The sequence below is a fragment of the Homarus americanus genome, unplaced genomic scaffold (genome assembly GCF_018991925.1).
Source record: "Homarus americanus isolate GMGI-L3 unplaced genomic scaffold, GMGI_Hamer_2.0 scaffold9729, whole genome shotgun sequence".
NCBI classification, from domain to species: domain Eukaryota; kingdom Metazoa; phylum Arthropoda; class Malacostraca; order Decapoda; family Nephropidae; genus Homarus; species Homarus americanus.
In genome coordinates, this window is record NW_024728130.1 from 251,673 (window position 1) to 277,187 (window position 25,515).

The 25,515-nt window shown below is 39.3% G+C and overlaps 1 protein-coding gene across 2 annotated transcripts; it reads right to left on the minus strand.

Annotated features, from left to right (window-relative positions):
- Positions 1-477: 477 nt before the first annotated feature.
- Positions 478-25,466, minus strand: LOC121866010 (PHD and RING finger domain-containing protein 1-like). 2 transcript variants are annotated; one of them, XM_042365580.1, is made up of 12 exons: positions 25,235-25,466; positions 20,253-20,562; positions 16,590-16,822; positions 16,134-16,286; positions 13,975-14,136; positions 11,109-11,333; positions 10,351-10,623; positions 9,012-9,217; positions 3,673-7,781; positions 3,238-3,305; positions 2,640-2,768; positions 478-1,895 (listed from the first exon to the last, which is right to left on the minus strand). In XM_042365580.1, exons 2-12 carry the CDS (start codon positions 20,551-20,553, stop codon positions 1,683-1,685), a joined length of 6,072 nt encoding a protein of 2,023 aa, XP_042221514.1. In that variant the 5' UTR covers positions 20,554-20,562; positions 25,235-25,466; the 3' UTR covers positions 478-1,682. The 2 variants fall into 2 exon arrangements, with proteins under 2 accessions (XP_042221514.1, XP_042221515.1); XM_042365581.1 differs by lacking the exon at positions 13,975-14,136.
- Positions 25,467-25,515: the final 49 nt, after the last annotated feature.

Below are 25,515 nucleotides of genomic sequence, written 5' to 3' on the forward strand. Positions count from 1 at the left end.
CTTCCTTGGGCTAATATCTTGTACTGCCTCCACATCTCTTAAACTCTCCCTCTTCACCTCCAATTACATGTCATCACGTCATCCTACAGTAATCATATCATTAAATAATACTAACACACTTCTCTTTTTCAGTTCATGACTTATGGCCCGTGTATTTGGATTTCTTTAAATCAATTCTAACCAAAAACCTTGTACAGTAATCCATATCCTTGTTACTTCCACTAGATGGTGTATCATATACCGCTTGCACAGCTCCTCTTGTGAACTCGGATCAATTAACTAATATTTTATTCTAGTGTCCACCTATACATCATAATCTATAAACATAATTTATATTTGCCCAGTAACCATTCATATACAGTATGGACATCAATCAATATACAGTACATCATAGTTGTCATAATTTCATGTAAAATACTAAATAGTACAAACTTCAGCAGATGCATTGTGGTACAGTATATGTAATAAAATAAACCATAATCTATTTAAATTTATTCAATTTATGCTGATACACACTTAAAAGATATGAAAACATTTTTACATACATAACCACTACAAACAGAGAAGATACTTATATAACTTTCTTAAGTTATTATTCTTATTCATTATCAAGAAAGTTGGTGGGTCTGCCACAACATAGCTGTCAGTCCATCTTTGTTCATTACAGAAAATGGAGTCTGCCCCTCTTTGTGGTGTGTGTGTGTGTGTGGTTCTGTAGTTGGTGGAGGAAACTGCACTGAACTAAACTGAAATTAAATGACACCTGTTGTCAATGATCCATTGAAATTAGGTGTGAATACCAAGTTGATGTGGTAATACAATATACCAACAAGTAAATATACATTTGTATATATATTCTATGAACACTAGAACAATGCAGAGACCTCAGAGCATTTGTTAACCACAACTTTTAAGTGATGTTATAATGATTCCTTCACCTTCCTAAAATAAGGTATTCACATATAACACAACCATCATACCAAGCCATCAAAAGTACTGGCTCCTCTCTACTCTTACTTCACCATTTACTGTACTCTATCATCTTTACCACAGCTGTGCTTTGGAAAATGCACTTAAAAATATATGAGGTTTTCTGGCAAATATGTTCATGGTTTTGGTATGTAGTAAAAGGGTATCAACAATGCAATAGAGATTCAACATTAACATGAGGCAAGCAGTCACCATGACCAGCATCTTGCTGACAGCTGTCCTCAGGATCACTAGCCCAGAGTCACATCACAAATATTTACCACAAGCATAAGTTATAACACTAATGACAACCACAAATTATTTTTGAGGGGCTCCCGACCATCTTTAATTTTTTTTTTATAAATAGTATAACATGACCCAGTACATAATAGATTTCACCTGCATGAAAATAGCTAAATAATATTACAATATCTTCGTGTACTATACAGTATTCCTAACATGTTCCAGTTTCCTACCAAGAATGTACAGTTCATGCTTATCATAAAAAAATAACAAAAAAAATATCAAATAAATAAAAAAACATACAAAATCAGTCATACTCTACATCAGCTCCACCAGCCCTGAAGGTCCATAATATTACCTAACAGAAATTTCCAGTCTTTGAAAAACAGGTCTTTCTACATCATATTACATAGAGCAGTAAATGTACTCCAAATTTGAACAATAATTCCTGCTAAAAAATTTACAATAATCTAAGCTTTACTTTTTATAGGCGTTGGAGGTTTGGTTGCTTTAGGGATGAGAACAAAGGTTGGTGCTGAGGGATCAATGGCAGTGGGTTTTGTGGGAGGCTGGTCAGACAGCCCAACTTGTTTCTTACGGTAGTACTTGACTTTCTTGATGTAGCCTTGTACGAGACCACGGATTTTGGTGGGGTTTATCTCTCCTGATTTGTTATGACAGACCTGCGGGAATAAGAAAAGTACTACTATGTAAGTATAATAAAAATCAAACAATAGATGAGGTGAACATATGATTATTCAACTCTAACCTGGAGTCTCATAAACAGTGTCTTACCACTGGTACACTATTACTCCCTGTACTATATAACTAGGTGGAGGTCACCAGGCTTTCTTCACTACCGAGTGGATAAATACAAAAAAATTTACCAATGATGTTGCCGCCAGTTTTATATACAGTACTATGCTGACAATATGTGTAATACGGTAAAAGTTGACCAACAATAGACTATCACTATTAACATCATTAGAATTTATATTGACAGCTCAGCCAGTTGCAGCCTTCAAACCCTGGCCCAGGGAGGATACTGTCTCTTCCTCACTCTTTATGCTGTACCTGCTTCCATGAATCAACTGTCTGGCGATGCTCGGTCAACCCCCAACGTACTTACTCACCTTACTTGCATACAAGATGCTTATTGTGCCAACCTGATGTATCACTAGTAGACAGAGACAAGAGCACATTGTCTGTTCCCTGTGCAGTACACCTCTACAACAAGCTTCCATCATCTGTTTTGTTTGGCAGCCTACAACCTGCATTTCTTCAAACCTTAAATTAATCAAATGTATTTACCATCATATTTCCATCCACCCTTACAGTTCTCCACAATAAGGGGGTCATCTTGGAACTTTGGGCTAATCCTATCCCTTCACATGATAGACAGACAAGAGAAGAGACCTCCAACTCACCTTCTGTACACATTTGCGCATTATTTCCTTGTAGTCTTCTTTACCTATAGTTTTCTTGTTGTAAAATGGCTTGAGACTCAACTTCACTTCCTCAACAACACGTTCCTGTCGCTGCACTTTCTTCAGGAACTGTGGAAAAAGATAGAGATGGAATATTATCATCATTTTCGCCACTATTATTATTAGATACAGTATTATCATCACCACAACTATTCTTATCATACATCATCGTCATTACCACCACTATTATTATCATATATCATCATCATTACCACCACTATTATTATCATATATCATCATCATTACCACCACTATTATTATCATATATCATCATCATTACCACCACTATTATTATCATATATCATCATCACTACCACCACTATTATTATCATATATCATCATTACCACCACTAGTATTATCATATATCATCACGATTATTCCTATTAGAAACACCATTTTTTAAGATCAATTTGTAGGTAAATTATATTGTAGTTTATGCCACACAGCTTCTGGTTTTAAAAGTTTGAATGGTTTCCTTGTAAAACTATTGATTTCTCAAACCAGCTTAATAATACAAAGATTCCCACACAACCTCACCTTTTCTTTCACTTGTAAGTCAACGGCTGAACTGGGGATATCTTCTTCATTACCTTCACCTTTTTTACCTGTAAGTAAAGGTAATAACAGTAGATGAAATTCTTTAATTAGTGTTACCTGTATAAGGACTGTCGGTTCATGTAAACTGTTAATTTATACATACAAACATGAGTATATATCATGCACTTATTGCAGTGTACTGTAGTACAGTATATTAATAACAGGTTGAACTACTACACATCTGCTTATCTGGAAAACTGCAAACTGGACTGTGTGGTTTTGTTCTGTTAATTATATAGTACTGGACTGTAATTGGAAAATACTGTACAGTACTATTAACTTCTTGAATATGGTAAGCTAAGTCATCACACTCAAGGTATTCAATCATACATCAAGAATAATTTTATAAGAAATGCAATAAATATGTTACACTACCTCCAGCTTTTGCCTTTTTGCCAAGCCTATGTTTGTGTGGTGTGCTATGCTTGCGTCCTCCTCGACCTCCAAACAGATTATCAAATTTATCTCCACCACCTTTACCCACTTTCATGGTAGCTGCTCTTGCCTGGCTTCTTGTCTTCCGAGGAGAAGGCTTTTCTGACTGATGCGTTGAGTGGGGTGAGGGTGGTTCAAACATGTCACTGACGTCAGAACTGTCGGGCGAATTTGGAGAGTCCAGATCCATGTCAATAACATCAGTGTGTGTAACATCTCTTCCATTCTGTGTTGCTCTTCCCTTTTCTCCAAGCCGTACGGGAGCTATTATGGTCATCGGGGGAGGGCGATTCAAGGGGTTGGCTGCCGGGGGAGGCCGTGAGAAGTCTGGAGCTGCCACAGTCTGTAAAACTTGTGGACGAATTACTGCACCACTTGCACTGCGTACTGCTGCTGCTATGGCTGCTGGATAAAGAATGTTAGCAACATTGGCTGGCAGTCCTGGAAATATTTGATTTATGGGATTTGTTGGGGTTGCAGCAGCAGGTGCTGCTGCTTTTGGGGCAACTGCTTTTGTAGATACTGTTGCTGCTGCCTTTGGAACTTTTGGGGCCTTGGGTGCCTTAGGGGCAGTATTCGTTTTCACAGCCACAGACACAGCAGGAGCTGTGGTAGGGGGCACAGTACTCGTGGCTTCCTCTTCGGGTGGCTTCTGAGGCTCAGGTGGACGCTCTTCAGGTTCTGGTGGTTCTGTAGGTAAGGGCGGAGGAGAAGCCACTTTTGGTGCAGAAACAACTTCAGGCGAGGCTTTTTCCACAGTTTCTGTCTGATCACTGCTGCTGACCCGAGCCTCCTGCTGAGGGGACCCTGGAGGAGACGGAGATTTTGTCGGTTCGAAAGGATCGTAAACGTCCGGTTCTGGAGAAGAACCCGGGGGAGAACCAGCAGGAGAATGTGGTACTCCACCTGTGGGAGATTTTGCTCTTCCCACAGATTCATCTGATTCAGGAGGAGGACCTGGTGGAGTATTGGGTCCTCTTGCTGGAGCCGGGGGTTCCTCCTCCTCCTCTTCCTCGTCACGCAGTGGGTTATTTATAGGTTTGAGCACTTGCTTGCTTGAAAGAGTAAACTTAACAGCAGGCTCGGGAGGAGTTTTAGGTCCCTGAGGTCTGACAGGAGGCACAGGTGTGGTGCCTAAATCTGGAGGCAACCGAGTGATACCCTCATCTTCTGAATCAGAAATGAGGATGGGTTCCTGAGGTGGTGGTGTGACCATAATCACATCTAAATCTATTACTTCTGGACTCTTAGGCGGTTTTTCTTTATTGCGAGTTTCAGCCAAATGATCTGGTGACCACATTGGTTCATCCTGGAGCGGCGTTCGCTTGCCACTTGGGGATGGAGTACGGCTTCTTGACCAAGATCTGAAGGGACTTCCACGTGCTTTTGCAGTGTCTTTTCTTGCTCTCTTTCTTGCTTCTCCTTCTAGTTTTACATTTCTCTCTTTTTTCTTTTTACCTTCTTTATTTTCCTTTCCCGGTGCTCTATTAAAACTAACACTTACCATAATACTTCCTCCAGCCTGGTACACTTCTTTACTCTGCAAGGGAGACTTTTCCTTCTTCTTCTTCCTCTTTTCCCTTTCAAGTCTTGCTTCTTCTTTTTTCTCTACTTCGCGATCTTTCCTCTTATCCTCTTTTTTCCTTTCCTTTTTCTTTTCTACAACTGGAATAATTTTTTTAGGTTTTTCTTTGGTCTTCTCCTTTGGCTTGACAGGAGGAGGGGGCTTCTTCTTCTCCGGCTTCTTTTTAACTGGCGTTCTTGTTCTGCTTCTCGATCTTCTTCTTCTCTTGTCTCTGCTTCGCCCTCGAGATCTCGACCTTGACGACGAACTGGAACTCGAGCTGGAACTTGAGGACGTGTAGGATGACGAGGAGGAGGAAGAGTAGCTCCTTCTTCTTGCCCGCTTTTTGTTACGGGAACGAGACACCGAACGCGAGTAACTTCTTCTGCCCTTGCGAGGTCTGGAGCCGTGACGCGACCGGGATCTAGACCGCCTTCTTGAACGTGATCTGGATCTTCGCCTGGACCTCGATCTAGATCTCGACCTTAGCGCTACGTCGCGGCCAAATTCGTCCTTCTTTTTTCTCTCTTCCTCCTTCTGCGTGATCATTTTTCTGACGTTGTATCTCTCCATTTCCTTTCTCTTCGGTTCTTTTTTTCTCTCTCTGTCCCTCACTCGTCTCCGGCTTGATGAGTCACGGTTTCTGTCGGCATTTCTCTCCCTCTCGCCCGCCCTCTCCCTGTCTCTGTTTCTATCCCGACCCATGTCTTGTACGTCTCTATTCCTATTATTTTTTGCCCCTCTTCTATCTCTGTCTTCCTTCTCAGTATCTCTATAGTTTCTTTCTTTGGTACTTTTGGAGACCTTCTTAAAAGAAACATCTTTTTCTTTATCTTTCTGCTTGGTCTTCGTTTTTAATTTTAATGGAGGGGTCTTTGGCCTCTCAGGGACGGCAACCACCGGTTCTTTGGGTGACTCTGGCTCAACCTCGGGGACTGTGTTCTCTTTATCCTTCTCTGGGTCTTCCTGTTCTTTCTCTTCGTCTTCCTTTGTCTCTTTATCTTTCTCCTTTTTATTTTTCTCTTTCTTATCTTTCTTTTTCTCTCTACGTTTAGCATTCTCGTCGATTATCTCGCCCTCTTCGTATTCCCCGTCCTGGTCTCTGAGGCAAGGTGACACCTCTATCACCCGACGGATCTGAAAGTTAACGCGAGGACGATGTGTGGGGGGAGTAGCGTGCCTGGGGGTCTCACTCGGAATTTCACCCTCTTCGATATTATCGTCGTTATCGTCGAAGCTGATCTCCTCGTTATCGGATATGGTTTCGGTTTCCAGCCCCTCCAAGCCGACGATGGGCTGGTTGTTTCTATCTCTACTCTTTTCTTCGTCACTTTCACCAAATATTTCTTTAACTAGATGATCAGATTTATTAGTATTTGCATTTTCATTTGTGCTACTAGTCACTTCATGATCCCCCATATTACTGTCGGATAAAGAAATTGAACTATTGGCAGATTTCTCTAACTCTGGGGTATCCGTATCGGACACGGCTTCCAGTTCAAAGTCATTTAACCCCGGCAAGTTACTACTCCCCACCACATTGTTCTCCTCCGACTCCTCAATGACTATTCTCCGGGTTACCGTCTCCGGGTTTCCTCTACTCTCCGGTTTGTCACTGTCGTCGATCACCAGTTCGTCGTCGCTGGACTCGGGTTCATTTTCCTCGTCGTTGCATTTTTTATCGGCCTCTGACGTAGCGGTGACCGAAACGTCAGCCTTAAAGTTTTCGGCGTCGCCTTCCTCATCGTCGTCATCGTCGTCGTCGTCCTCCTCCTCCTCCTCCTCTTCTTCTCCTTCAGGTACTTCTGGTTCAATGTCGCTATAAATATCAATCTCATCCTCGTCGTCATTTTTCTTTTTGTCGTCCTGTTTCTTCTCCTTCTTCTCGCTCCCGTTACAGCTGCCACTGGGTACCGCACACTGAGATCCTCCTTCTCTCCCATCACCATTATTTTCTTTCAGATAGGAAGAGTACGCCTTAGAGCCCGTTGGGTCATCACCAGGAGGTCTGCTGTGGCCTCCCTGTGGGGAATTTCCATCGCCACCAGCTGACTGCCCGGGCTGCTGCTGTCTGGAGGGCGAGGTGGATCTCCCGTCCCCACCTGACTGCTGCTTACCCGGTGACTCGGGCCCGGCCGCCCTAGTATTGGCCACTATTCTTCCATTTAATGGTAGACGGCCAACTGTTGGACTACCTGTGCTGATGGGAGCTCTAAGAACACTGCTGCTTTTACTTTGAGTATGAACAGGTTTGAGGATGAGTGATTGGCTTTCTATTATTGTGCCTAATAAATCACTTGCAATGTTTGTGTTGTTGTTGTTATTTTCTATTTTTCTAGGTTTTGCTACTGAAGTAACAAGGGAGGTATGGGACATAAGAGCTCTGACTGAGAGAGCCTTACGGCGCGCGAGGGCTTGACTGGTGTCCATCACCCGCCTTCTTCTTACTCCTGCTGCCAGAATAGCATCTCCATATTCATCAGGCCTTGGGGGGAACAAAAGACAAATATTAATACATATTCTTCCATTATTGTTGTCAGTGATTCATTTAAATTGCTGAGATAGAAATGTGCTGCTGTGATACTCCCCTTTCCACAATGAAGTCCCATTTATCAATCTGGTTTACTCTCAGCCGTTCACACAACCTAGCATCACCCACCAGCAGCACACATTCTTCCCCCAAAACCACCCAAAGTATTCATACACAGTGCTGCTGGCTGGACGTCCACCTTGCTCATCCTTACTTGTAGCAAATCTTTCTTTTCAACTTTTCATCTCCTCCCCACTACTGGTTTACACACACACACACACACACAAACTTTTAAAAAATTCATCACTTCCCATTCTCTCAATATATCACCCAAGGGAACTGTAATCCACCTCCACATCTTATTTCTCTTCATCCTAATAACTCAACACCGTCATTTCTGCTTCTTCCTCCTGAGCCACACTAAAACTCTTCCTCTCCTGTATCCACAATGCTCCTCTTCTAATATGGTATTTGTATTTATATTGATCCTCTCAACAATAACTCTGCCAAATGTTTCCCCTGGTATAAGTGACATTTACTCTATTGTGATTTTGTATTCATTCTCATCACCTATACTTTTATACGGGGGGCTATACATGCATATATACATACCAACTGTATTGTCATTCTTCTGTAACCCTTACCTCTGTCATATTTAGCTTGTGTACACCTGTCATCCAGTCTATTAGTTTCTATCTTTAAAAAGTCTAATAGTGATTCTGTCTGTTCGTGGTTCCTCATTCAATTTACAGATTTAATTCCTTCAAATCCTGAGCGGGATAATTTCACCTGTTCTCTCATCTGTTATATTTGGTAGTTGTTCAAATAGTGATCCTAATGACCATTTATCCCTTTTCATTCGTCATAATTTACTCTTTGGGTTGTCTCCGGATATTCAGTTACTTCCACAGCCTTGAGACGACCCTTCCCAAAGTTTTAATTGCTCTTTCACAATCCTCTCTTTCTTTTTTCACATTTCTATAATATATTTCCTGGACAACCTGTAAATAGTCTTTGACAATACAAATGATTCTAAAGATGTTAACTCATACAGATGAGGTCAACTTGGAACATGAGAAGTGGTGTCCCTGCAGAGGCTTTACAGTGCTTCTCATTCACTAAAACTTTAAATTGTTTAATAAAAATTAATTCAAATTCATCAACTGAAAATGTTTATGGACTTACTCGGTACTTAGGTCTACGTCGGCATTAACCCCTAAGAGAGAGAGATGAGGTAGTGCTGATCTCATGGTTCCTGAACCTCCATCCTTACTAGAAGGCTGCATTGTTGGTACAAGTTCCCATGGTTTAGATGGTTTTATGCCTAGAACCTCTGCTAGTCTTCCTTTTGGGGTCACTGCTGGGGTGGGAAGTTTAATTTTCTTGGTTACCTGCAAAAGAAACTCGTGTCAAAACAACTAATAACCAAAACGTAATTAGTGTGTGAACGAAGATTCAGATAGGGCTGGGGAGATTGCTATGGCATGGTGGTGGTTGATCGATCAGACACTGGCCCACAGAGCAGACTTCGAGCCTTCTTTCCATCCCCAGCTGGAGAGAAGGTAACTGCTGTATATGTTCTCTCACTGAGGTTGGCTGTGCAGTAATAGAGAAGATGATCAGTTAGATAATAGCACATCACTAGCAGCATGGAGAGGCCCAATCAAAGAGCTCAAGAACCCATGACAAAGTTGCCCTACGTTACAAACAGGTGAAAGAATGGGTGTGATGAAGCAACAGTCACCATTATAAGTTGGAAGGTAATGAATTATGATGTCATACTAGTGTACACACACCTGCACCTAACTTTTGAACAGGAGAATTCGTCAAAGTAAGAAACTATCTCAAACAGGGACACCCCTGAAGCAACAGTGTCACTGGAACGACAATAAAAACACTGAATATCAAACCAAACATTAATGACATTGGCTAAAATTTGATGGTCCTTCATGTTTAATAATCACATGAATTGTGTTGTCAATATAACAACTGACAGACAGTGACCCCTCAATGGGATACTTGTCAAAATGTATCTCATCCAAGTGAAAATAAATATGGGAAAATAAGGTGTTCATGGCATCTAATTATCATTGGTTAGCATGTTGCATTGTCTGAATCCTCTTGGTCACCTACTATACTAACTACACATTAAAGACGTGTATGTACCATACAGACTTTAGTGGGGATTAACTCGTTTTCTGTTCAATGTAAAAGAAATTCTACCATGAAAAAATGTATGTTTTGAGCAGACCATTGTATTTTGAGCTACATGAACCTAACCTAAACTATAATTAGGTGAAATATAGCTAATAATGAACGGTCTTTATGGTGGCCAAAAATATAGCTTTGCTTTCATGCAGTTTCCACTTTTTTTTATATATTTACATCTCAAGTTAATATGAGCCCCATAGAGAAGGAACCTCATAAAAATACAATGAGTTCTACTTTACATGGTCTATCTGCACGCACACACACACACTTTTGATAGACATATATGAAGTTGTTTTTATATCTCTGTACCAACCTTCTTCTTTTTCCTTTTCTTTGTTTTCCTCTTCCTTCGAGTTGTTTTCCTAGTTTTGCGTTTAGCCTTGACACCCGTTGAGCCAGCTTTTGACGTGGATGTCGCCTTTTTTTTGGTGGCTTTTCTTTTCTTTCTTACTTTTCTCTTCTTTTTACGTACGATCTTTCTCTTCTTTCTTTTGGGGGCTTTGGTGGTTCGACGTGACGTGGTACTCGTGGCACTTTTGGTCTGTATCCTGCTACGACTCTCACCGGCTTCTTGCTCTTCTGCTGCCTAAGGGGAGAGAGAGAGAGACAATGGGATATTAAATTCTGAACTGGTACTTAACATTTACAGCAAGGCAAAGGAACAGGTGAGGGGGAAGAAGAATTTACACATAAGAACTGAGCTACACCGTGTTGGATTTCAGCAAGTTAATTACAAGGACCAAGTAAAATCTAATGGGCTTATTAATCAATTCGATCTATACCCATTCCTTTGCTCCACAGGTCAGCACAGTAAAGCACTCATCAACAGACAAGAAGTAAATATGGTACACAGGCCCATTATCCGGATGAGGTGGATTTCAGTCAGCCCCCCCACCTAACCTAGCCCAAATCTACACCCTCAAAAGGGCCTTCTATAACCTTACAGTATTTATTATCTCAAACTAGAATATTCTAACCCAACTGATCAGGTCTCTAGCTGGTTAACAAAACATGAGACTGTCCCGGAGGATAGACCAGGAAACAAGACAAAAACAAAGATATATAACTTACAGCTATGGCTTCAAGTACTGCTTCCTGTTCTTCTACTTCACTTTCTGAAATTGCAGCCCTCTGCTGTCGAGAGCGGGTGATCCGAGCACGAACCCTTTCTGAGGCACGGGTACGGGGCAACAACCTCGGCCGCTCAACAGCACGCTCGGGACGCAAATGTGGGAGAGATGAACTGGGAGCACCATCCTGTATCAGGTCATGTAGTTCTCCATCCTCTATTTCAGCCTGGTACAAGTTAGCAAAATTAAATACCTGATGAAAAGAATGATGAAATAACATTTGATATTGATTCTTATATGCTGTACATGCAAGGAAATTGTAAAGTAAATATAAATACAAAAATTTGAATGGTATTTCATCGACTGCCATTGGATGTACTGTACAGTACAGTATCCTCTGCGCTGAAGCAGAATGATTTTCACAGTATCCATAACTGAGCCTATAAAATGCTCACCCAGTACCCTCTGTTCAGGCAACTCAATAACCCAGAAAATACAGCGAAGTCTAGGGGAAAGACACAGTTCTGGTGTCATGGCTGCTATCAGGCAAATCTGAAGCAGGTTTTATGGCTGGATGACATTCCTAGTACCAATCTGTTATCACAGAATGGGAACTGAGCACGGCATGTAGTGGTTCCAAGCACTCTCTTAGCCGGCAGGACAGGGTCACAACTCCCAGAGGCAACCAAAGATTACCCACATGCCCTCAACATGAAAAACCATAATATAATTAGATACCTTTTTATTTACATATAAATCATATAAATAATATGTAGCCTACAGTACATCTGGTATATAAATATCCACTGCTAATGTTCCAAATCACTTGGTCCACAGCTCACCACTCCTTGTATTACCTATAACATACTATAATCCAGCAACTGCTCTGCCCTAAGGTTACTGAAGCCTCACCGCAATACAATGATCCTTTACAAGGGACACTACGTCAGTCCCGCTGATGACAAGTCGTCAGAACACACACACAGTACAGGTACCAGTGTATAGATAGACTGTATACATAAAATTTGCACCATACACTCCCCAGGAGCGATTGAAAATACTCCCCATATCACCTCACTACCACAAAACAGACTAGGTAGCTCAATCTGAACCAAGACACACTATTAACTACAGGAGCATGTAAAAGAGTATACAATACTTAATGCCATCAAGGAGCACGAGGATCTGTTAAGGCTGGCAGGCTGGCTACATGGCATATAGTCAGATGGATAAATACTGTACTGTCCTGTACTATGATTTCAGTTAATGATTAATGACACTATCAAGGTTCTGGAGTGTCACAACCAGTCTGTTTTCTGTTTCTAAATGATTTCCTATGACATGTGCCCTCTGTGTGGTGGGGTCTCATAGGTTAGTCACTGAGGATCATAGATCATAAACGAAACAGCTACAGTACCTTTTTTCTTCTATTTTGAAATTTCTTTGCTCTCCTTCATGATTGATGTCTTCTTCCACAACATTTGACCAATTTTTTGCCTCTTGTTATATCCTATACTGTATATCAAACCTTTTCTTCCATACACCAAAGAGGTCCACGTACAGTACAGTGTGCCAGCAAGTCTATGAGTTTCTATCCAGATTTAACCCACACACGTGGCACTAATATACAATTAGTACATCTCAAATAAAGCAACCATCACCCTCAAAAAGAGAGATAAGAAGCATCAGTTTCACCAAAGGCCTGAAAAGAGAGCAAGTTTTATCACCAGAATCTGCACCTTACATTACCATCATCAACCAACTGGGATTTCCAGTCACAAGTCTTTGTCCAGCACCTGCACCTCATGGTCGGGGGAGGCAGCTAAAAGTTACAGTAAGGACCTAACACAGGAACCTTAAACGATCCCTTAAAGAGAAGCCGATAAAACTCATTGAATAATCAATATCATGTACAGGCTCATTCAATCTAGAAGAATTCTCCCTCAGACCCCCAACCACCATCCTTAATGGGGCTTCCTATAAACCTTTGCTCACCCTCAAGCAAGATATCCAGCTGGTTAAAAAATACTATCTCAAAAGGTAGGCTCATTAATTTACATTATGAGTCTGGGAGCTTCTGTCAACCATGAGTGTAAAGGCAAAGTTGGAGTCACTAACTACCCATCAACTGAACAAGGTACTGAACTGTTGTCTGGATATCATTGAAAATATTCCTTGAAACTAAAAAATAAAGTCTGAACTTCACCTCAGTGCACTACACAAACAACAAAGGAGCTGTATGCCACAGCTAAATCTATCCCTAAGTGTTACATAAACTGGGTGTTATCATTACTTAGCACTGTTAGGATGCACAGCTATCAGGTGAATGACCTGTTACTGGCAGGGAGATGGATGGACTAACGGGTGTGACTAGAAATCCCAGGTGGCTGACAGCAGCAAGGAACAGCACATGTGTAGGTTGTTGTGGCATCAAGACCACTCACCACTCAGTCATTTGAGGAAACTGTTGTACTGTACTGCATCTAACCACCATTTATTGAGAGCCAAGGTTAACACAGCAGACATGTTTTAAGTCAATATTAGCACCACCCATCAGTGTTGAAGATTGAGCCTGAGTTGAAACCCAAAGATCTTGATGTTTTGAGCCTCCTTGGAGTGATGTCAGGTCATACATTTTCTTTTATTGTAAACTTAAAAATTATTTATAAATCATAAATTCAGCCCAATGCTCACATCACCTCACCCATTTCTTAGTCTTACTTGTCTGAGCCTGTGAACCCTCTCAACCATCCATAATACAGCACGGACTGTACTAATAAATGATAAAAATAATAAAAAAAAACAAGGTAATTTGTAAAAAGTGAAATTTTGAAACAAAAACTTATCAATTAGTTAATCCAACAGACCTCTGCAGCAGCCGAGGAACCATTCACAGCCTGGCAGTCAGGACAGAACCACTCCTCGATGGGTACACGAGCCAATGGTGAGTCAAGGCACTCCAGGTGGTAACCCAGATCACAGCCATCACACAACAGCAGCCGGTCCTCACGGTCACATCGACCACACACCTAACAGGCAAACTCATGAATGTACGTCCGCCATTATACTGTAGAGATACTGTACTTATGCTTACTGCTTTCTCATATGAATAAAATGAAGGAAATAAAAGTACAGTATTACTTATAAGAAAGAGTAAAATATAAATGTAGCTAAAGTACAAGATAATGATGCAGGGAAGGTTAAGGATACCAAACAGTATTTAATAACAAACACTTAACATGCTATTAATAAAAGACAAGAGATCAAACAAAAACTTGTTTCTTTATGAAGTCAAATTTCTGGTACAGCTGAAACAGATTAATATTTGAAAAACAAGATTCAGATTTGCCCCATGCAGCACAGGGGCTAGTTTATTGGGCACCCCCTTACATCCTGTGTGAGGCAAAGCACATAAGCATTACAGCAGCCAACAGGGAAGGAAAGCTGAAAATTAATATCAATCTGACAAACACATTCTACCTCTATAAACTAAACCAGGGGTGATACATCTATCTAAAAATACTATGACATAAGGTAGTAGGAAGCCTTAAAATACTATTATTCCAAACACTACAACCTGAATACTTATCAGGATATATTTAAATTTTGCTACATTTCTCTCTGTATCTTTCCTTGTCTCTCCCTCCACCATTCCTTAACCTTTAATTGCAAGGTGAGGATCTCCCATATACAGTAGAGGATATAAGAAAATACACAAATAAAACGCATAACTTATGATAATTTTCATGAAAATCCTGAATACCGTATTTGGTGTATGAGGTAAATATACAGTGTAAGTCACAAGAACGGTGATTGTGGAAGTAGTATCTATTGAGTAGGGAGCATGAGGACATACTGTACCTGTGTAGCTACAGCAGCAAATCTGTACTATTTTGACCACTGCTTATCTTATCATCATCATGGCTAAAATTTTCCAAACATATTTCTACAAAACTTTTATGTGTCAGCATAACTTTTCTTTACAGGAAGCAGTAACCAGTGGTGTAACTTGGAGAAGGGCTGCTCCAACAAGAACACACATTACACAAACAGGTGGCAAAGAAAATGAGAAATGACAGAAGGCACAAATGTGGAAAACAAAGAAAATTAGGAGAGGAGGGAGAGAAAAGTCTGCATGTCATGAAAGAATGAAGTGAAGTTTGAGGGTGAGATTCCTGCCCTGCCAAGGAAAACTGCAGTTATGAAGTAAGACAAGAACCCTAATAGAGAGATGATCACCATATAGTACTCACATGAAGGCAGTGCTTCCATAAGCTACTGAACTTAAGTTAAGTAATCTACTAAACACTAATTCATAACTCATCTATCTGTTTCTGTTTATGAACGTGTGTGGTGTGTACACAAACACACGGGGTAAAGTCCTATTATCAGACCTCCATGGGACTAGGAATACGAGCAGGCTGAAGACAGTAATATAATAATACTAGACTACATGCAGCAACTTGTCATCTTCTTCCTCACCTTAGCCCAACCTATGATACATATGCAGATACAACAGTTACCAGATCTTGTCAACCAGTACCCTACCTTAAAAACCCCAAGTTTGTGCATTTACCCTCTTAACCTCCAGCGCTTTCTCCACCTGCTTTTTAGTAATCAATATCCCTATATCACCTAACCCAGTGCAATGACCAAGAAAATGCAGCAGAGACCAGAGGGAAGATAAGTTGTGGTGTCCCAGTTGTCATTAGGCAAACTTGAAGTGGATTCTACAACTGTATTCCCTTTCTATCACCAACTCACTTTTATACAGTGGAACCTCTTAGTTGGCAAGGCTATCTCGAAATTGCATAACAAAACTTTTACTGTACTGTACTGTACTAAACACACACACACACCCAAAAAAAAAAAATGCTAGTAGCTGTTGAGGGTAGATACATTTGTACGAAGATAATTAGGTAATAAAATGGTAGAGATGGTACAGTACGGCTATAAGGGGAGGTTGGTGGCCACAGTCGTCGTAGTAGTAGACCTTAACAGTAGCTTTACATTGCTGTTACTTTACCTCACAGAAAGTTGGGTCTTCTTCCTCTTCTGGTGGGTGGTCATCGGGTTTTACTTCTTGAACAGCGAGTCGTTTGATGATGCGTCCTCCGATCCGTTTCCGTACGAATACCAACAAGAACGGTGTTCTATCTTGGGGACAGGTGTTATTTGTCTGTAGATAACACGTAAGAAAAACAACATGGAGTCATAGACATTGTTAAACAACTAACACCTGAATATAATATTTAAGTTGTTTTCTCGTCTTCATGGCCATTAAGAAACACTCAATTAACAACAGCATGAAAGTAAAAATAGTATGAAACCAGTTACTGAAACGACTGCATATGAATATGGTTGTAATTACTGTCAATTTTAACTCTTGGGAATGTTTTCAGTTGAACACACATTACATTATGACACAATAAAAAAAAAAGATACTATTTCTTACTGTATAAAGAGATGCAGTTACACTTACCCTTGACCACTCTAGAATGCAATCAAGGCAGAACGAATGATCACAGCCTTCTGGAGATCCAATTTCACCTTTCATGCGTCCAAGGCAAATAGCACAAGGCTCTCCAGCCCCATCTCCGTTGTCACTGCTGTCAGATTCATTAACCCTTTCAGCGCGAGTTGGTTGGGATGACGAGGTATGGGTGGTGACTCTTGGCTGTTCTTCTTCAGAATCATAATCTTCACTATCTGTTACTGAAAAAATCATATTAGGTTGTCAAATAAGCAGAGCTGATCCTGTGTGTTAACAAACTGAACAGTATGAAATGTTAAGTAACTTGTCCCACTGCAAACGAATAGAAAATGATGAAAATCAGAATTTCTTAAAAAATTCCTCTGAACTCTGGCAACCTTCAGCTACATCACTGCCCAGTATGAACGATGTGCGATAATATCTTCTCCCTTTAAAAATTATAAAAGATCCCATAGTCAGTGTTGGATTATTCTTTTTTTCTATTGTCATCATAATACTGTAGTTTTTTGGCAAATGACATCATTAGTTCTATTGTTCTATGTTGTATTTTTGATTGAAACTAAAAAAAATCATCTGACAACCCCTAGCAGCCAGTACGGTGTGCTATGAGGAGAGGAATCTGTTTAGTTCAGTGCTGGTCCAGGTCTCGCAGAGTGTAGGTCCATGTTGCACGTCCTGACTCGAATTATGCAGTTTCCTCAGTCATTTTTAGACAGCAACTTTGGCTATCAGGCATCTTATTTGCTGTTCTCCATTATGTTTGCTACCACCAACTCCTTCCCCTATGAAAAATTCAGAAGCAAGGTGCTTCACTCCTGACACCATATAAAATTCAGAGGACTATACCACCCTGGGTTATTCTAATGAGTTCTATGAATCTGGATTATTCTAACATGTTCTAAACCTGGCAACAAAGGGAATGGTAGGTGCTTTTGGCACCCTTGCTCTCGAGCAAGTAATATCATGCAAAACCAAGAGTGGACCAGGTGCCATGAACTTGTAAGTCTTTAAAGGTTCGTAACTTAAACATTTTGCAGATAAAATTGGAACCCCAATAATTTTAGGACAATTTTAAATTTTCAAACAGTACTGTATTAGATTCACCAGTGATAGAAGAATATTCACAACTAAAATTAATGTGCAATTCTAAAAATTACTATACACTGTACTGTACCTAATTGCAAAAATTAAAAAAAAAATTGGAAAGATTTTTGTGTTATTTAAGTGTATTTTTCTTTCGTCACTGAATGGAAACAACTGTTTGGTTTTAGTCATGAAGTATCATCAGTCCAGCTCTCTATATCTCTCAAAGCACAAATAATTTCCATCAAAAGTGTTTGTTGTATTAGATTATAAAAAAAGAATAAAAGAAACACAAAAACAAACACAAAAAAACTTAGCCAAATCTGTTGAAATTTTAATGGAAACACCTGGATGAGCTTAAATAAAATGTTACACCAATATCTATAATAAATACGCTACTGTGGTAATAAACTCATCTCTAATCTATTATTGGTGATGTATTCTCTATCAAAAAAGGAAAAACACAATTATTGCCTCATTCTAAATCCACGGTGCTTTGTTGACACGGCATGAACACCGCCGTCAGTCAGCCGATGCTACGTTTACACTCATGCATCGTGGGGGGTTCTCCTCACCACCTCCTAATTTTTATTCACATCCAAATTCCACACTTTCTCTTACACCTCAACAGCGATACCTCCATGTAATCTATAAAATGAGGGTTTCATATTTAACTGACCCTCGATATAATGGACTCTAACCTCTATATAATCCAATTAGATGGTGATTTCACATCTAACATACCCTCGATATAATAGACTTTCCCCTCCGTGTAATCACAGAGAGGTTTCATGGTACATCTTTACTGCACATAATTAACAAAAGAAATTTAAGAATACAGATTAATTTTGTTTATATAATTTTCCACATTTATATGAGAATAAATGAGAAGTAATTACACAGGGAGGCAATTGGCCGAATAACTGTGTGTGGTGGTGGTGAAGAGCCTACTTGTCCCCCTGTGAGTTGGAGGAGTAAGATATGTGGTGATTGTTGGAGAACACATGGTGAATAAGTGATGATTGTTGGAGGAGTAAGATATGTGGTGATTGTTGGAGTAAGATATGTGGTGGTTGTTGGAAAATTATAAGCGATGACTGTTGGAGGAGAAAGATATAAGGTGATTGTTGGAGAATAAGTGGTGATTGTTGGAGAATAAGTGATGATTTTTGGAGGAGTAAGATATGTGGTGATTGGTGGAGAATATGTGAAGATTGTTGGAGAACACATGGTGAATAAGTGATGATTGTTGGAGGAGTAAGATATGTGGTGAGTGTTGGAGAATATGTGATAAATGTTGGAGAATAAGTGATGAATATTGGAGAATAAGTGATGATTATTGGAGAATATGTGGTGATGGTTGGAGAATAAGTGATGATTGTTGGAGGTGTAAGATATGTGGTGATTGTTGGAGAATAAGTGATGATTGTTGGAGGAGTAAGATAGGTGGTGAGTGTTGGAGAATATGTGATGAATGTTGGAGAATAAGTGATGCTTGTTGCAGAATATGTGGTGATCGTTGGAGAATAAGTGATGATTGTTGGAGGTGTAAGATATGTGGTGATTGTTGGAGAATAAGTGATGATTGTTGGAGAATATGTAGTGATCATTTGAGAATATGTGGTGATTGTTGGAGAATAAGTGATGACTGTTGGATATATGTGGTGATTGTTGGAGGAATAAGATACTGTATATGGTGATTGTTGGCAATTGGTGAAGCTTATTTGTAGACTTAATAAACATTGTGAGTGTTGTATAATAATGAAGAAAGGTTGTGATATATATATATATATATATATATATATATATATATATATATATATATATATATATATATATATATATATATATATATATATATATATATATATATATATATATATATATATATATATGCTGATAACCACAAGGAAAGAAGAAAACACGAAGTTCCCAAGCGCTTTCGTGTAATTCACATCTTCAGGGGTGAGTACAGACTAAGGAGAAGTACAAAACAAGGTGTATATATACAGAGGAGGGTGAGATCAGGTCCACAATGGTCAGGTATTAGGTAATGACCCTACTAATCTTTAAAAAGCACGGCAACGGTCTGTAGTCAGGTCAGAGGGTAAGGTGACCCAACCTTCTCACCTGGTTACAAATCTTCTTAATTACAAAATTGTCCAGTTTGTACGGGCCATTACTCAAATTCATGTTGACTGCTTCGGTATGTTTAATGAGACTAGATTCTATAATATTCCTACTGTCAATTGAATTACAAGGTAATATTGAGGAGGCATTACCCCAGTCAATGCAATGTTTTCTTCTTTCCTTGTGGTTATCAGCATATACCTGGATCACGCGCAACTACAGTGATTTACTTGCATATATATATATAAGCATCATAGTAAATAAATAATAATAAATAAAAAAAGAGCATCATTGTAGTACATTTCTCATTATTACTGAAGAAAAAATTACGACAAAAGGAATTTTTTGGGTGACTTCAGATTTTCATAAGGTGAATCTTCATTAATTAGGGGGAACTATCTACAACTGTACTAATTTAGAAAAAAAAATACATACTACCTTCTTCACTGTCATCGTCGTCGTCGTCCTCCTCCTCCTCCTCCTCCTCACTAACATCGCCCTCATCTTCTGAACCTCTTTCTTCATCACTCTCATCATCTTCCTCTTCTTTGTCGTCATCATCGTCATCATCATCATCACAATCTTCCTCGTCTGAGCCTTCTTCCTCGGTATCCGAACCTTCGGAATCAGATTCAACCGTTCTTTTACGCTTGGGGACCCTGGTGATCAGTTCTTCATCATCATCAGAATCTTCATCATCAACATCCTTAATCTCTTGCTTGTTCTCCTCCTTGTGCATCTCGGACAGCTGAAACATAAACAACATGTACATTATTGGGACATTCTTGCAAGCCCTGTCTATTATTGGGATTTTGTTATTGAGAGGGTTTATTGCATTGTATATATGTGTAAAGATCAAAAGTCAATGGTTATCGGACATTTCGTCACTGGTTCAGTATAAATCTAGCCTTACTTAACCTAACCATGGCTTCATTGCCTCTAAAATAAATTTATCATAGCCAAATTTAATAAATATAATGCAGTATTCAATAGACTGGTGACAAAATGTCTGCATGCTAAGTTCATCATGGCTTCATCTGTCAGTTAGGGAAAAACCCTCTACAACAAATCCAGGTAAAAAAGTCATAGGTAAAAAAGTCACAGAAAAAAAGTCACAGGAAAAAAAGTCACAGGAAAAAAGTCACAAGAAAAAAAAAGAAAAGTTAACTATCGAATTCTCACATTTTTTAAGGTTAATATGTCAATCAGTTTCAGTAACCTAACCTAACCTAACCTTTATTACCGGCCACCATAAATTAATTGTGACTTTTTTTCCTGTGACTTTATTACCGGCCACCTCTACAACACCCTCACCACCTTCTGTGGTGAATGTGTGATGATGGCAGACATCATCACACATTCACCACATTCTGCCATCTCCACACCCTCACCACCTTCTGCCATCACCACAACTTCTGCCATCATCACACCTTCTGCCATCATCACACATTCACCACATTCTGCCATCTCCACACCTTCACCACCTTCTGCTATCACCACACCCTCACCACCTGCCATCATCACATCCTCACCACCTGCCGCCACACCAAACCCACAAGTTATCTTTCAAAGAACACTATAATTGCTTTGACACGGCAGGTACTGATAACTCCCAGCTGACTCATCAAATGTCCCCAAACTGGACAGCTAACAAACAGCAGTCAACACATGCAATCCTCAGCTTCAGAACATCTGCTCATACGAAGATTATTATCTTTATGACCGGGTCTTAGTCTTTCAAACCATTGTTCCATTCATACAAACACAGAGTTCTCATACATACTGTCACCCATGACAAAACAAAAAAATTTAAACACTTGAATGTGGGAAAATGAACACTGTGCATCACTTCTACACACAAGCACCCTTCCATAATGCATCTGCTTTGTTTGTGTGGCACTAAACATTTTATACAATGTTGTGTTTTTATACCGATCATTCATTTGGTGAGCATTTTTTTTATCTACTGTATCAACCACAATAATAATGGGTGATAAGTGAAATGTGTGTACCTGTGACCACACTCTGATGATAATATTAATCTTTTTATTCTAAATACTGTATGTGGTTTTCCACTGGCATCTGGGGACTAATTAATTATTCATCAGTACGGCACATCACCGTTTCCTTATAATCTATTCATCCAGTTAACAAACATCTCATAAAGAAATACATTTTGAGGAACATAAGTTCCTAAACCAGGGACTGTGTGTACGGAGCAGGACTCGACCTTAACACCGTAAATAATGCTAAATACAGTAGTGTTAGGTGGAGCAAATAAGTGAGTCCATCTGTTCACTGGAATGCGTGGCCAAAAACAGAGCTGAATCCTGAAATCATTCATGGCCAACCTGAGAAGAAAGGCAAGGAGATCACACTATAGTGCATTTTATCTCAGCTGAGAAAAGATGCCCCGCCCCCTCCTCAAAATTACAGCTGATTGGCTGTTCCAAACCTGTCCGATTTTGTCCTGAAGTAATGATGTATTTCTAAACGAGTTTATTCATAATTGTTGGAATGACCGTTCCTGACGAGAAAGATATTTGGCTAAATTATATAAAGATACATACGTACATTCATTATTTCAAACATAAGCACGTAGGAAGTTTATCAGAAGTACTGTACAGTGACCCCTCGGTTAACGAACTCAATCCGTTCCAGAAGGTCGTTCGTTAACCGACACCATTGTTTCAATGGGTTTTTGGGTAATTGGTTCCAGCTCACCGAAAATTTCCTAAATTCAACAAAAATGGTAGAAAAGTTCACTTACTTTGAGGTGTGTATGTAGAAGGCTCCTGGATGATGATGATGATGATGGGAATTACAATGGGGGTGGAGGAGAAGGAAGAAGAGAAGGCATTGGGGTGGAAGAGAAGTCACCCCATGGCACCATTTCACCCATAAAATTTTAGTTCTCTTGGTGTATTTCAAGATTATTTTCTTTAAATCAACACTGTACTGCATTATATATTGTCAATATGTAAAATATATTTCAAAATGACCAATAATTTGCTTGGAAACACAGAAAAAAGCGTTTAGTTGAAGAGAGTCTCAAGCAAGATGTTACCTCCAGTGAAAACAGAGAGACTAACGCCTGTTTGCTGTGTTAAGAGGCTGGATGCTGCGCTTTAAACTAGTCACTTTACCTTCAATTATGTTCAATAATTGTTAAAATGACTAAAAAATTGAATATTAAACTTTTAAAATTATTGAATAGTATAAACTTCTTGATATTTACTAAAATAGTTAGGAATTTAAGCCCTAGAACCGATTAATGTATTGGCGGACTGATACTAAAGCTGGTTGCCCGGCCAGTGCAAGCGAAAACATGTTGAGGTCGGTTCGTAAGAAATTCGTTAACCGAATTTTTGTTCGTTAACCGAATTGAAGATCATTATGGAAGGCAGTTCGTTAACCGAAATTTCGTTAACCGAGGCGTTCGTTAAACGAGGGGTCACTGTATTATGCACGAATTAACTGTTAAACTCTGGTAGCAAATTCGCGCTTTTGGAGGACGCATTTAATATATACTTAATTTTACTCACAATAAGGCATACTAAGACAAATTACATATCAGTAATACTACATAATGAAAAAACATCATTTTAAAAGATCAGAATCATATTTAAATATTACACGACCGTTAGAAGAGGCTGGAAAAATATGAAGTTGTTCACAGTCATATTTCCCGCCTCTGTTGATGGTCATTCCAATGATTATGAATAAACTCGTTTAGAAATACCTGTACATTATTACTTCAGGACAAAATCGGACAGGTTGGAACAGCCAATCAGCTGTAACTTTTGAGGAGGGGGCGGGGCATCTTTTCTCAGCTGGGAAAAAACGCGCTATAACTCACGTGATATCACAAGTTCGTCCTCCTTCTATTTTCCCTTTCTGGGTGATGATGACAGTAAGAGAGGCAGACTAACCGCTCAGATTAATCTCCACAATTAATGTCGGATCTCTCGAGTCTACACCAGCGGCATCACACAAATGAAGATTGGCAGGTCGTAACTATCAGGGGATAAACTGGCCTCTGTCCCTTTAATTTTCACTTTATCTAAGATCGTTGGGTTAGATTCGATCAGTTCATATTGTTTCCTGTCATTATCATAAAGCCGCACACCTTCCCTGAGACACCATTGTTCTAACACCTTCATGCCTCATAGGAACACCTTCAAAATAATAATTAACAATTCCCACTTGGTTTGTCTTCACTTGTTATGGTACAATTTGACAGTTCAAGTCTCAATAGTTTAGAACATCACCATCACTCCAGGCACTTAACATCTGCTCTTCTCATCTGTACAAATATTACACCATTCTTAAATTTTCTCGATGACGATGATTTCAACGGGGGAAATCTACAAGTATTTCCCCCTTTATCTGGCAACACTTACTTACAGTCCCATACAACCTACCAAATGAAAACAATCATTAAACCATTTCTGATTTTAGTAACAATGAACAAATTTTGACAGGACTTTAAGTGGTTTATTTCTGGTTTAGTTCAGTGATGGTTAGTTTTATATTTGCCAGAACCAGTTACAGATTATTTGATAAGGTAACAAAGGGTTAATATGATTTTGTCAACTCTCAAAATATTATAATGAAAACCAAATACTCAAAACAGATCCTCAAATGAACCCAGACCTAATCCTAACACCACTACCAGACCTAATCCTTGACTACATAACACAATTTGACATAACCCTTAATAACATAGAACAAAATCTAATCCTTGAATACATACATAACATCAGACCTAATCCTTGAATACGCACATAACATCAACCTTATCCTTGAATACGTACATAACATTAGACCTAATCCTTGAATACGTACATAACATGACCTAATCCTTGAATACGTACATAACATGACCTTATCCTTGAATACGTACATAACATCAGACCTAATCCTCGAATACATACATAACATCAGACCTAATCCTCGAATAAGTACATAACATCAGACCTAATCCTCGAAAAAATACATAACACAACTTAAACTTAAACCTTCAGTCACAACAAAACTCGACCTGATCCTTGACTAAAATAACTACCACCACCACCAAATCAAACACAACATTAACACCAAAGATATAATACAAGTATGACATAATAACCAAGAAAAAATAATATAATTAACGTTAATAATGAAGAATTAGGTGCCGCCCCTGACAACTTTCTTGGGTCAGTCTCCATATATCGCTTTGTTCCTATAACCTTAATAAACCTTAACTATATCTCTCCTATGAAGTAATCTATATACTGTGGTTAATATAATGGTTTAGATGTGGTTGGTGGGAGGTGTACACATATCTCATCTAACTCAAGCAATAACAATATCAAATCAATCCACCAGACGCTAGTTCACTCGTTATTAATTCACTAAAATAACTGTAATGGACCTACCCGAATATACGGTTTCTGTCCTGTCAGATGAAGGAGGCAGTGATAGTGCTGTTGCTCGGGGTGCTACACCAGACTAATGTAAACAACAAATTGTCTCATAATTGGAAGTCGGCGTCGGCCATTTCTAGTTACCTTATATTCCACTAATGTACATCATGTTGATCAAAAATCAATCTTTTCGGTATTTTGGTTAAGAAAAGCTCTCATATATTTCGTTTTATATTCCGTGTTATAAGTTATATAGATTAAAGTCACAAAAGTCCTTTCAAATGATTATTATA

Bases quoted from the DNA above. Each gene is read 5' to 3' on its own strand.
- LOC121866010 (XM_042365580.1), bottom strand. From the start codon at position 20,553: ATGCACAAGGAGGAGAACAAGCAAGAGATTAAGGATGTTGATGATGAA. The intron at 7,782-9,011 runs GTAAGTCCATAA...GTTCCCCCCAAG, and splicing joins GACGTAGACCTAAGTACCGA to GCCTGATGAATATGGAGATG. The intron at 3,306-3,672 runs GTAGTGTAACAT...CTTTACTTACAG, and splicing joins CAAAAAGGCAAAAGCTGGAG to GTAAAAAAGGTGAAGGTAAT.